The sequence below is a fragment of the Hipposideros armiger genome, unplaced genomic scaffold (assembly GCF_001890085.2).
Source record: "Hipposideros armiger isolate ML-2016 unplaced genomic scaffold, ASM189008v1 scaffold_180, whole genome shotgun sequence".
Classification (NCBI taxonomy): Eukaryota; Metazoa; Chordata; class Mammalia; order Chiroptera; family Hipposideridae; genus Hipposideros; species Hipposideros armiger.
In genome coordinates, this window is record NW_017731530.1 from 1267071 (window position 1) to 1279748 (window position 12678).

The following is a 12678-nucleotide window of genomic DNA, read 5'->3' on the forward strand; positions in this document are numbered from 1 at the left end:
AGGGTGAAAAGGGTAACTATTGCATTGTTCTGTACACCTGAAACTAACAATAAAAAAATAAATTAAAAAAAAACAAAACAAAACAAAACAAAAAAACAGTCATCTCACTGGACTCCATGCAATTGAGATTGTGGGGGTGGCCACACAATCCAAGTTCTGGCTAATAAGTTGAAAGCAAAATTTTCCTACAAGGGCTTCCAGGAAAGTGACTACTTTCCTGATGAAAAAGCTGACAATTTAACTGGCATGTACCTTTTACCTTTCACCTCTCTTCATGACAAGGCCTGGGGGGAGGCTGAGTAACCACCTTATGACAATGAAGAAAAAAGTCACGGGCTAAGAATCTTGCAGCAGCAAACAAGGGGGGTCTGGTTCCTTGCACAGTTGCACCGGCTCTCAACTGCCTATCCCTGGCCTCTGTTACATGAAAAACAGAAACCTTTCATTTGGGTAAGCCCCAGTAGTTGGGCTTATTTTTCATCTTAAACAAGGCTGATCCCAAGTGCATTCTCTAGACGTTCTGTACACGAATCTCCACTTCAAAGTGTGCTCCTCAGACCTGTGACACGTAACAACCACTCCAAAGAAATTAAAGTTCTGAATAAAACTAAAACTGCTTTGGGCAACTTTTCAATAAAAAGAAAATCATACTTAATAGTCAAAGGAACAAAAAGTAGCTCAGTATAAAAACAGACAGTTGTAGTTTATCACTGTACTTTAATAAAAATTTTAGCAATGTGTTTTAATTTTGGTAGACATAAATACCATAAAATTTTAAAATAGGAAATACTCATAAAAATATTGTTGCCTTCATCTATCAATCTCTACATCACCCCTCATTTCTTTTCCATCTACCATGCCACTACTTCTGTCTACACCCTTAGTTATTTCAATATACTCACCAACTCCTGGCTTTTGGTTCCTTACACTTCTCTCCACTTCAGCTCCCCACTCCCATCAGGCATGCGCTAGGACCTTTTCTTTCACCAGTAATGCCATCACTCCCGAATCTCAGGCTGAGGCATTTACTCTCTATCAATCCTAGCTCCCACCTCCTGCCCAATGGAACTCACAGTTTATTGATCCTGCCTATTGCAAACTGTACCACACCTCTTGATGTCCTTTCTTCCTTCATTACTCACCTTAATGTCCACAAACAGTTCACGGTACTCATTTGGCAACAAAATACTCCTTTTGATAAATTCAGCTATACAACTACCCAACACCTGCAATCATGCAGAGAAACGTTGCCGTGTACACACACACACACACACACACACACACACACACACACACACGGCCTGGTCTCAATTTAAATTCATGATCACCAACTTCAAGTAGACTCTTTCTGCTGCTGGCAGTCTAATCCTCTAGGATAACTACTTCACATCCTCTCTTCTCTCCTCCAATACCCCTGCCCCATCCTCACTGCCAGCTAATGACATTGTGTTTTATTTCTGAGAAAATGGAAGCAAGCAGAAGAAATCATCCTTTCTCGCACCACTTCTACCCAGCTACAGTATCTGTACCCACACCCTCCCCCTTCCTATCCGCTTCCACAGATGACCTGTCCATGTATCTACGTAAAGCCAACCCTCCCAATGTACACTAGATCCCACTATAGTTCCTCCACTCAAAGACAGTGCTCTAGTAATCCTTCCCCCTCTCCATCATGAATTTTTTCCTGTCTACTGAATCTTTCTAAAAAGCATAAACATACTACAGTTTATACTATTATTTCTCCCATTAAAAACAAAACAAAGCAAAACTAAAAACTTCCCTTGCCTCCAGTTCCATACCAGCTCCTGCCCGTTTTTTCATCTATAACTTGAAGTATCCAATTCCACTCCTCCTTTTCCCTCCTGTTCCCACTCAGTTTGCCACTTAGAGCTGCATATCCATGGAAACTGTTTGCCCAATATATCGATGACCTCCTTGCTAAACCCAAAGGTCAGTTGTCAGTGCTCATCTTTCTTTATCTCCTGGCGGCCGCTGATAGAGCAGATCGATTCTACTTTATACACTTTCTTCACTCAGATCCCACATACTCAGGTTTCCTCCAGCCTTACTCTGTCTTCTTTGCGGTTACTCCTCTTCACCCTGCACTCTTAAGGTTAGCAAGCCCAGGGCTCAGGCCTTGGTTTGCTTTCTTCTCTAGCTATGCTCACTTTCTTGAGAGTCTTCGTTAGTCTCATGGTTTAAAAAAACATGGCTTCGATATTAGTTTTTAACATCCCCCAAATGATATCTAGAGTCCACACCTCCCTCTTGAACTCTGGACTTTTATATCTAACTGCCTCCCTGTCATCTCCACTTTCATACAGAACAGACACCTCAAAATGATCAACAGCTAGACTTCTGATCTTCTCTCCACACCAAAATCTACTCTACCTCAGCCTTCCCCACCCCAACTGGATAGTAACTCCATTTTTCCAGTTTCTTAAACAAAAAACTGTGGCATCATCCATGACTCCTATTTCATAACTCCAAACCAAGTTTTTAGATTTTTGGTTCTGTCTTCCAAATATATCCTTATCCAACCACTTCTCATAACCTCCACTGCCACCACCCTGGTTCAAGCCCCATTACTTCCAGCCTGGATTCCTAAAATCACCCGCTAACTAGTCTCTGTGCTTCTTCCTCTGTCCCCTATGGTATGTGTAATATTTAGATGTATGCAGTCTATTACACAGCAGCCAGCGAAATCCATCTAAAGTGTGAGTTACATGAGGTCACCTCCATGCTCAAAACTTTTCAAGGGCTCACCTTTTCACTCAGAGTAAAAGCCTAAGTCTTTAAAATGCCCTAAAATAACCCATTATGCCTGCCCTTTTGACTCTCTGATCTCACCTCCTACACCCTCTTTGCTCACTGTTCCCTGGCCACGGGGCTGCTATGCTGTTCCTTGAACACGCCCGTCATTCTTCCCACTTTAGGACTTTGGCACTGGCTATTTCATCTTTCTGGGATACACTACCCCCAAATAGTCACACAGCCAATTTCCTTACCTCCTACAAGTTTTTGTTCAAATAACTCTTTCTCAAGGAGGCCTATCCTATCCTGTTTAAAATTGTTACCTGCCACACTCGACCACTGAAACTCTTGCTCTACTTTTTGTTTTTCCTTAGCATACAACATCATTTACTTATTTATTATGCTTATAGTTAAATGTCTGTCTCTCCTCATCAGAAGAAAAGTTCCACAAAATGGGGGAGGGGAGGTTTCTTTGCCTATTTTGTTAATTGATGTATCTAAAGGAGCCTTTACCAGTGCCAGGACTAAGACAGGTGCTAAAAAATATTTGTTAACACATTGTTTGCGGGAAACGAGTAAACTCGTCGTATAGAGAAAAATGCCCGCTTACAAAGTGTTAAATGAATTCGGATAAATTAAAACTTTAAAAGTGTTAGGGGTTAATTTATCTAAAATAAATAGAGTAAGTAATATTAAAAACAAAATTTCATTTCCTTGCCCCCCAAAATATAAAAGGAATACTCCTAAAATATTTATGAAAATTTTTCACTCCTCTTTGATTCTAAAATTTGAGGAATGTTCCAAGTGTTTTTTCTTAACATTAAGCACTAGATTCAATGAGTGATTTAATTATTAATAACTGAGTATATGACAATATCACAAGCAAATGTTCCAGAGAAAAGTAAGAGAAAATAGATAACATAAAAGACTTCTTAGGGGAAGGGATTAGAGGTCCTGGGTTAAGAGCAGAAGGAAAGGATGCTTGTATTAATTCAACAGAAGCACATTCCTGTCTCTCCAGAATAACCAACCCCTAATGCTGTTCTCCTTCCCGCTGACGTAGGTCAGCCCTAGCCTTTCCACCTTACATGCACAGCGTGCTGCAGCAAAAACACACCCACACAGACAGAAGGCGAGAGTCTTTAATGCCTAAAGAATTTTAAACACAGGCATTCCTCGGAGATATTGTGGGTTCGGTTCCAGACCATCGTAATAATAAAGCGAGTGTTACAATAAAGTGAGTCATAATCTTTTTGCTAGTGGAGGGTCTTGCCTTCCAGGTGTAAAAGTGTAACACCTGTGAAGCACAATAAAGCAGCGCACAATAAAATGAGGTTCGCCTGTATAGTCTAAGTGGTCCTGGAGCTGACAGGTGTAGGGAAAGGCGAGGGAGGACACTTTAAGCTAGAAATGAATTTTGCAATGATGACAGCTCTCCTCTATCAACTATCACCATATAACAATGATGAAATTGGTCACCTATTCAATTTAATCACAAAGAAAAGGACAAAATGTTTCTGGCTCTATTATTGCTCTCCCTTCCCAGTGGAGTCTAAAGGCAGCAGAAATGCCGGTCTGACCTGAACATTTCTATTTCTCTTAATAGCTGCATGGGCTCTAAGTTGAAAATTACCATTCCTATTGTCACTATAAATGACGACTTTAGGAAATAACAGAGGCACTGCGATGTATTAAAAATATGCATTATGTGATGTATAAAACATCCCGCCTCTCCAAGTCTATACTGAACTAATATCAAATCTCTCTGTCAACCTTTATTTGTAAGTTGTTAGTTGCATGCTGAATATGTAGCTCTTCTTGAGAAACAGTTTGGATATAACAGAACCAACCAGATGAGGAAGGGTTTGACTCTCCTACCTTATATTCACTTCCCATACTTCCTGGGTCTCATTCAGGAAATAAAGATCAAAACAAAACAAAAAGCCTCCTGTAAATTGAATCATTCAGAAATGGAATGCATACCTTAAGGTTAATTCTTTCTATGAATCAGTAAAGTCGATAGGAGAGAAGGAAAGAGGGAAAGTAGGAAACAAAGAAAGTAAAATAATACACTACAGTTGACCCTTGAACAGCGCGGGGGTTAGAGACACCAACTCACCCACATGCTGTCAAAAATCCATGTATAACTTGACTCCCCCCAAACTTAACTACTAACAGCCAACTGTTGACCAGAAGCCTTACCAATAACATAAACAGTCAATTAACATACATTTTGTATGTTACATGTATTATATACTGTATTCTTATAATACAGCTAGAGAGAAGAAAATGTGAAGATAATCATAAGGAAATACATTTACTACAGTATTTACTGAAAAAAATCTGCATATAAGTAGACCCATGTAGTTCAAACCCGTGTTCTTCAAGAGTCAACTGTATATTCACAGAATTTTATTATGAAAAGATTATATAATTACCTTTTTTCTTAGCTTGATTTGAGGTGGGAATGGACTTTAAGTTTTTGCTTTTCATAATGTCCTTTGAAGATTTCTTTTCAAGAGTAGAAAATGTCTTGAATGGTGAACTGGGTTTTCCATAGCCTGAGCTCCTAACTGATGCATATAATCCACCCTGGGGTTTTCTTTTAAGTAAAGAAGGTGCACTTCTGGCCTTTTTGGATGGTACCTGTTTACCAATTACAGCCTCTTCTTCGCCAGAACTGAGTTGAGATCTAAACGTCTGTGTACAACAAGTACAAACTCTTTAGAACTTAAATGAATTTCAACTACAGTTTTAAGTGAAGATTTAACAGTTCTCTAAGTCTGATTCATTAGAATTTTAGTATTTTGAAACATATCTTCAAAGTCAGGAATAAAACAAAACAAAATAAAGCAAAATAATAAAACAAAATAAGCTTGCCAGAAAGCAGCATGTGTAATTATTAGAATGAACATGGAGTAGGATGGGAAGAACACATTTTGAAATGAAATAAAATTTTATCTTCCTTTTCCTCCAGATTTCTCAAGATAAAAAAATTTTAATACCCTGCCTTATTCCACAAAGAACAGGTGATAGTTTATAGTAAACACATCACTCAAAATTGTAAAATAAAAATATTAGGATCATAAAACTATAAATCAGAATAGATCAAGAACAGGAAAAGGGAACAGTGAAACATAAGTTTTTCAATAGGCGCTAATAGCATTTATATGAAATGCCAACTTAACCTATCCAGATCTCAGTCTACTGGAACAACTGAATGAAAAGCACTAGAATGATGAATATACTTTATTTTCTTATGCTACTCAAATGCTTAACTATGTTTATTAAAATATATATATATATAAATATAAAGAACGGCTTCTAAAAGAAAGCTAATGCAATAGAGGTATTTTTGAACTTGGGGACTGCAGACTGTAGTAATAAATTTTGCTCAAATATCCAGGACCTAGGTGGTTAGTATGTAAGCAATCGCACTATCTTAAGAAGTACATACTTATCAATAGTACTTATATAACATCATTTATCAATATGTCAAATCAATTTCGATTATAAACACTTACTTTATTTATTTTGTCATCCTGAGGTAATAACGAACGACCAACAGATAGTTTTTTCCTCAAAATATCAAGGTACATTTTATCTATATGCTCTTCTGTAGTGTTTGCTCTGGCACAGGTATTTTCTATACCTTCATTTGTTGTCTTCTGTAAAACCACATTTTCTTCATTTTTGTCAAAAAATTGGTTCCCATTTTGTGACTCTTGAGACATGACATATGGCTTCATCTTAAGGGATAAAGGACTTTCAATTTTAGTTTCTTTACTAACAACCAGTTTCTTATAGCTATAAAACAAAACAGAACACACAGAATAAACCCTGTGACTCCTCGAATATCAGGTTTACAAACACATGTATACACACACATTATATATTTAACATTTGTAACTATTCAAATTAGGTCATTAATATTAAATACATTATTTACAATTCTGGTTAACAGGATATACTCACAAAATATCATGCAATTGTTTTGAATTTCAGATCATAATCTTAATGCAGTGTACGAGATTACATGAACAACTCTGAGGCCTACTTCAAAGGAAAGCCAAACTGAATAAGACAAAGACTGCTTTGTAAAAGAAAAAAATTAAATATGAATTGCTAAATGAACTTTTAATATCTTTTATCCATAATATCTTATAAAGTCAACATCAATTTGAGACAGAAAAAACACTGTATACATTTATTGAAGAGCTAAAGAAGTAATCATAATTTATGCCAGTGAAGCATTGAATATAAATATTAAAAAGCATAAATTTCATCAGCGTATAGGAAAAATTTTAAAGTAAAATAAAAATCACAAGGATTTTGAAATATAGTGTCTGTAGTTTTAAACATCTGAATGCAATCTAACATTTCAGACCATTAGATTTGAAAAATACGGAAAATATCCCTTAAGGAAATGTTCTAAATGTGATTAAATATTAGCATATTGTGGAAGCTCCAAGAATATGGATATTGTTATTTTCAAACTACTTAATCATGGTCAATTAGGTCATTTAATTTTGTAATGTATAAAATAAGGTTAAAGGAAAGTTTAAGAGACTACCATTTTCATATAAGGTAAACTGGTTTCTCAGTAACTGTTAGAAGCTTCTAAAGTAGATGGAATGACCAGAAAATATAACAGTTCTTTCATTCCTCATGGTAGAACCTGGCTAGATGTTCACCAAAACCATTTCCCATTTTTGCTGCATGCGAACTAAATTACATTTCCATGTCACCTTGCATCTAGATGTGGTCATTTACTAGTCTTGCCCTTAGAATGCAAGTTACGGTAATAAAAACCTAAAATATGTGTCTTTAGCTTAGTGGTGAGGTTTTGGGTGACAAGGAAACTGATACTAAAGGCTGGAGAGGTGGCAACCCATGTTTTATAGTGACAAAGACATTTGCCAAATTGTCACCTATGATAATAGTTTATCAGGGAGATGTCATGCTTATTGAATGTAGGGTACTAAGAGAAAACAGGGAGTTTTTAAGTGCTGGATACTTTGACAAGATATTATAAGAAAGAGATGAGCTCCACACAGAATGGGCTGGTTTGTAAGAAGAAATCAAAGGGAACAAAGAAACTCAGGGCCTCCTGGGTTTACTCTCTGTGTCTAGACTCAAAGAGTAAGATCTGGCATTGAACAGTGCTATGAAAAAGCAAGATTTTATGAGATTTCTCAGTTAAAATGACTGACTCGGTCCATTGGCAAAGATCTTATTAACGGTGTCATCTTCACACTTAAGGTTATTGTCCCCAATAATATTGAGAGAGCTGCAATTAGTTAGAGAGAAAGAAACAGAGACAAGGAAGCAAAGATACAAAGCAACATTTAAACCATACATCTAGCAAAGAGCTTTAAGTGTAGTTAACTGGCACATGAGACTGACCGGAACCAAAAAGACAGAATCCTACTAAACTTTTTAAAGGAAAGGTAATGCCAAAGACACCACAACCTTATTTAAACAACAACAAAAGTCAGTGGCTGTTTGGGAGTCTTACAACCACCTACAGGCAAGAAGTAGATGGAGAAACGCGTGCATCCTCCCCTCAAAACCCACTTCAGTTGTGGGCAATGGTGAAAAATACATGACAAATCCTCCAGGGAATGGAGCCAGGAGCTATATGGAACAATAAGTTTATAAGGTAGTTCCTCCTTAGGAGCAGAATGGCCTAATTAAGAAAAATCCCTATTTGCAAGGGGTTGGTCGGGTGGGCGGGGGCGCATCTTTAAAAGGTCTCTCCAGAGGATTTCAAGTAGCAATGCTGATCGCTGTAGTTTCCTTGTCCTTTCCCTTTCTGAATGGGAGAATCTGTTGCAGTTCCACCATTACACATTGGGTGGGGGTGAGGCACTATGTAACTTGCCGTTTTAATTCACTGATCAGTAAATAATGAGGAGCCACATTCAAACCTGACGGAGAGGACAGCACTTGACCTGGAAATCCTACTCTTTCAGATAGATACAGTCCTTAAGGGGACTTTGGGGAGGAGATGGGTGGGTCTATATATAAAGAAGCATAAAATGGAAATTTGCTACTAGAAGGGAATATTCTCGTTAAGAATGGCTAAATGCCTACCAAAGCCACTTATTTTTCTGTGGGCACACAAGCAAACCGTATCTCCCAGCTGTCTTGGATCTTGTTACCAGATGTGCTGGTTCTTACCATTAGAATGTGAGCCTGAAGTGATGTAATACTTTTGTGTTGAGGCAGTTAAAACTTGCTAAACCTTTTTTCTTTCCTTACTGGCTGCTTGGATAAGGCCATGACAACCTTAAAACCATGTGTTCATGACAGAAGCAGCCTGAGTCCCTAGAACACAGTCCCACCCTAACCCCACTGACACATATGAGATTATGATGTGAGCAAGACATACATTTTTGATGATATTAAGCTACGAAATAGTGGTATGATTTCAATGATTATCTGTTACAGCAGCTAGGATTATTTACTAGAGAATTTTTGGGTATGTGTACTAAAGTTTATACTATTGACATTTCTATAATTACTGTTATGCCTTTAATTTAAGCAATACTCGTTTTCAACTTTTAAACACAAATATAATAATCTATATTTTAAAATTCACATTACTAAAATAGTTCCAACTATACCAACAAAGACACAATATGCTGTAGAAAAATCTCTTTGGCAACACTAACATATCCCCAAACATCAATGGTGAGGTTGTACCATCTGCCCTTTAAAAATAGTAACTAGCACTGCTGATCAGTGGGAGAACATCACACTTAGCATTCAGGTAGATGGGTTTAGTGTAAGCTTCACTAAATCATTTTTGCTTAACTAGTACAAATGTAGAAACAAGGCCAAGAAGTTACTACAAGTGGATTTACATAACGAGGATGAAGTAAAAGAAGGAGCTCAAAATGTGTCTGTTGAAAATATAAATGAACAAATAAATAGTACACGAATAGATCATTTTCACAAAATATTTCATGGACATCAAAGATCTGACAGTATAAGTGGCTAAGCACATGGACATTCTGTGTTGCCTGGTCACAGTCGTTATGACCTTGGGCAATTTATTTAACCTCTTTAAGGCTCAATTTTCTTACCTATGAAATGAGGATAATGAAATATACTTCATGGAGTTGCTGTGAGATGAAATAAAACAGTGTAAAGAACTTTGCACAGTGCTTGGCCCACAGTAAGCATGTGATAAAAATGCTAGCTGTTATCAACACCATCACCTGGTTCTTGTGAGAGCTCCACCACTGAATGAGTTTATTGTAGTTTCATCACTTGAATGATGGGGATTAAGAATGCCTGTCCTGGTTGCTATGAAAATCACATGAGATAATGGATGTGACACTCTAAGAGCTACATAAATGCAAAGTTGTCTTAGGACAAGATTACTGTGATGTGCTACTCTGTTGGTTGGAGAATGACAGTGAGGTCCCACAAGCTTCCACTAAAATGTACTGGAGCTGTAGCATTTTCACGAAGTCCATTTCTCTTGTGCCCAAAGAACTCACCCTGTGAGTCGGCGGCCAGTCTACGACAAAGTGCAAAGCTAACTGGTTTATAAAGAAGCAAATCCATGACTCATATATAGAATGAAATTCATGTTCCCTCTTTGTTCCAAATCAATTATCCCTGAGCAATTTGAAGCTGAAGAAATTATACTTTTCAGTGACAAGATTCAAGACTACTTAATGTCAGTACCATTAGTAGTATTTATTTTCTTCTTACTTCAGCACAAGAATTCTAATGAACTATTTGAGTAAGATCTAATATAAAAAGAAGACAGCAGTGACTCATAGGTACTTGCATACAAGTTATACATTAATCATTCACTAGGAATGATTACATACAACAAATGATCCTACAAGTTTCCAGTGACAAAACAATACAAAAATAAACAAACAACCTGCACAATCCATTCTAGAAAACTCATACCTGACAGGCTGTAAATCCAAACCACCACGGTTCCCAAAGGAATCTATTCTGATAGGTTTCATCAGCTCCTCTACTGTGGGCAGATCTAAGAGGGGAAAAAAGTTAAAAGAACAATAACAAATGTTATATAAATTGCTAATTTAATGCTTAATACCAGCAAAATTTCATTTTCTCTGATTGACATAGTTAACAAAATGGCACATACAATAAACCCAATTTCCCACTGTAAACTTGCTTGTACCAAGACAACCTCCACTGCCATTTACAGTTGAAACATATATCTATATATTTGATGTATACATATATATCTCAAATATATGTGCATGGGTGCATACACACACACACACACACACACACACACACACACACACACACACACACCCTGCTAAATATGTATTTAGTTGATCCCAAAATACTGTTCTCTATTTAAAAAATAACTTTAGTATAAGTACATGTAAAAGATTTTAAAATGTGAAAACACTTAATTTCTTAATTTGGTCAAGGTATATGGGGGGAGAAATTGAAATTTTAACCCCATGTTCAGCTCTAACTTTGTAGCTAAGCCAATGATTTCCAGATTTCATTTGAACAAACCCTTTAAATAAATTCAGAAATTGAGAAATAATCACTACAGCAAACTGTATCTAAATTACACTAAACTATTCAGAGAGGGTCTCAAAATAAGCTTTTACCAGATTCTGTAGTAGAGACATTTTTGGAGGATTCTGCATTTTCTTGAGGATGACCTTTTGCTGGGCTCTTGATATTTTCCATGGCAGTACTCTCAATTCTTTGTTCATCTGCATCTCCCGAAGAATGGGCTATATGACAATAAGCCTGATGTAGAGCTTCAATGTCACTATGGCTTTGTCCATAAGAAAAACCTATCGAAATAAATGTCATCTCCAGTATAATCACACAAATGCATGAGAACTACAAAACACTAAAATTATCTCTTAATCTGTGAAAAATGGTGAACTAGGCTATTGGACAATGATGACATTATAAAGATAAGAGTTAAAATACAAAACTAGGTAATATGTAGGTATAGCCTACCAGTATGAAATCACAGCAAGCTCATAAACTTTTTTAGCAAGTTGAGATGTGTCCTGACATGATACCTATAAAATCTGACTCCTCTAGTTATTGCCCTCTCTTCCTACTACCCTTAATCAACCCGTCTGCACTGGATAATACTCCTCCTAAATTTCCCAAACTGACAAAATCATTTCAAGGCTTCTGTCTCTCCCTTACCACTACCTACTCCCACCCCGCTCTGCATCCCTGTGCCACCAAGCATGTTGTAGTCTGCATTTCTTCAACTGAAATTCACCTCTCTAACTTTGCAATTCAATATGTGTTCCAACATCTTGCTAAAGCTGCTATAATGAAAAGCAATTTCCTAATGGCCAAATCCAGTCCTCTTTAGTTCTCTTCAACACTGTGTGACATTTGACACTGTCCTTTTCCTGGGAACTGTTTCTTTTACATCTCTTCTCCCCACCACTTTGATGGCTACTTCTCCATCTCTCATGGTAAAAGGCTCACCTCAGGAGTCCATTTCTAGCCTTCTTTTTTAAGCCTCTAATTTTTTTTTTTGCCTAATTTCATAAAGACCATTAGCTTCAACGATTATCCATATGTTCATGACTCTCAAATCTGTTTTTTTGTCCTTAATTTTTTTCTGAATAAAGGTACTTAGACTATTCTATATGTAAATCACATCTAACATATTCCCCGTGAATTTATTTTATTCCTCAACAAAACCTGTTTTACTATCAGTATTTCCTATTTTAGGTACTGGCTTCACTAGTCACCTAGTCATCCGAAACAGAACATTTGAGGTCACTGTTCACTCTTCCTTCCCTGTTAACTTCCTCTTCCTCCCACCAACTGATAAATTCCGGAAAAAAAGAATTCCAAGAATCTAGTGACAACAATGATATAACATTTTTATGAGTATTTTCTTACTCATTCTGCAACTTTCTT

At 36.9% G+C, this 12678-nt stretch overlaps 1 protein-coding gene across 1 annotated transcript in view; it reads right to left on the reverse strand.

Moving 5' to 3' along the window:
- The window catches only part of CEP162 (centrosomal protein 162), an 81223-nt gene that overhangs the window by 49960 nt on the left and 18585 nt on the right, over positions 1–12678 (reverse strand). Inside the window, exons 10-13 of the mRNA XM_019652473.1 lie at positions 11382–11573; positions 10690–10774; positions 6279–6561; positions 5193–5454 (exon numbers count right to left, since the gene is read on the reverse strand). Coding sequence (XP_019508018.1) covers positions 5193–5454; positions 6279–6561; positions 10690–10774; positions 11382–11573 — 822 coding nt within the window. The remainder of the gene's footprint in view (positions 1–5192; positions 5455–6278; positions 6562–10689; positions 10775–11381; positions 11574–12678) is intronic.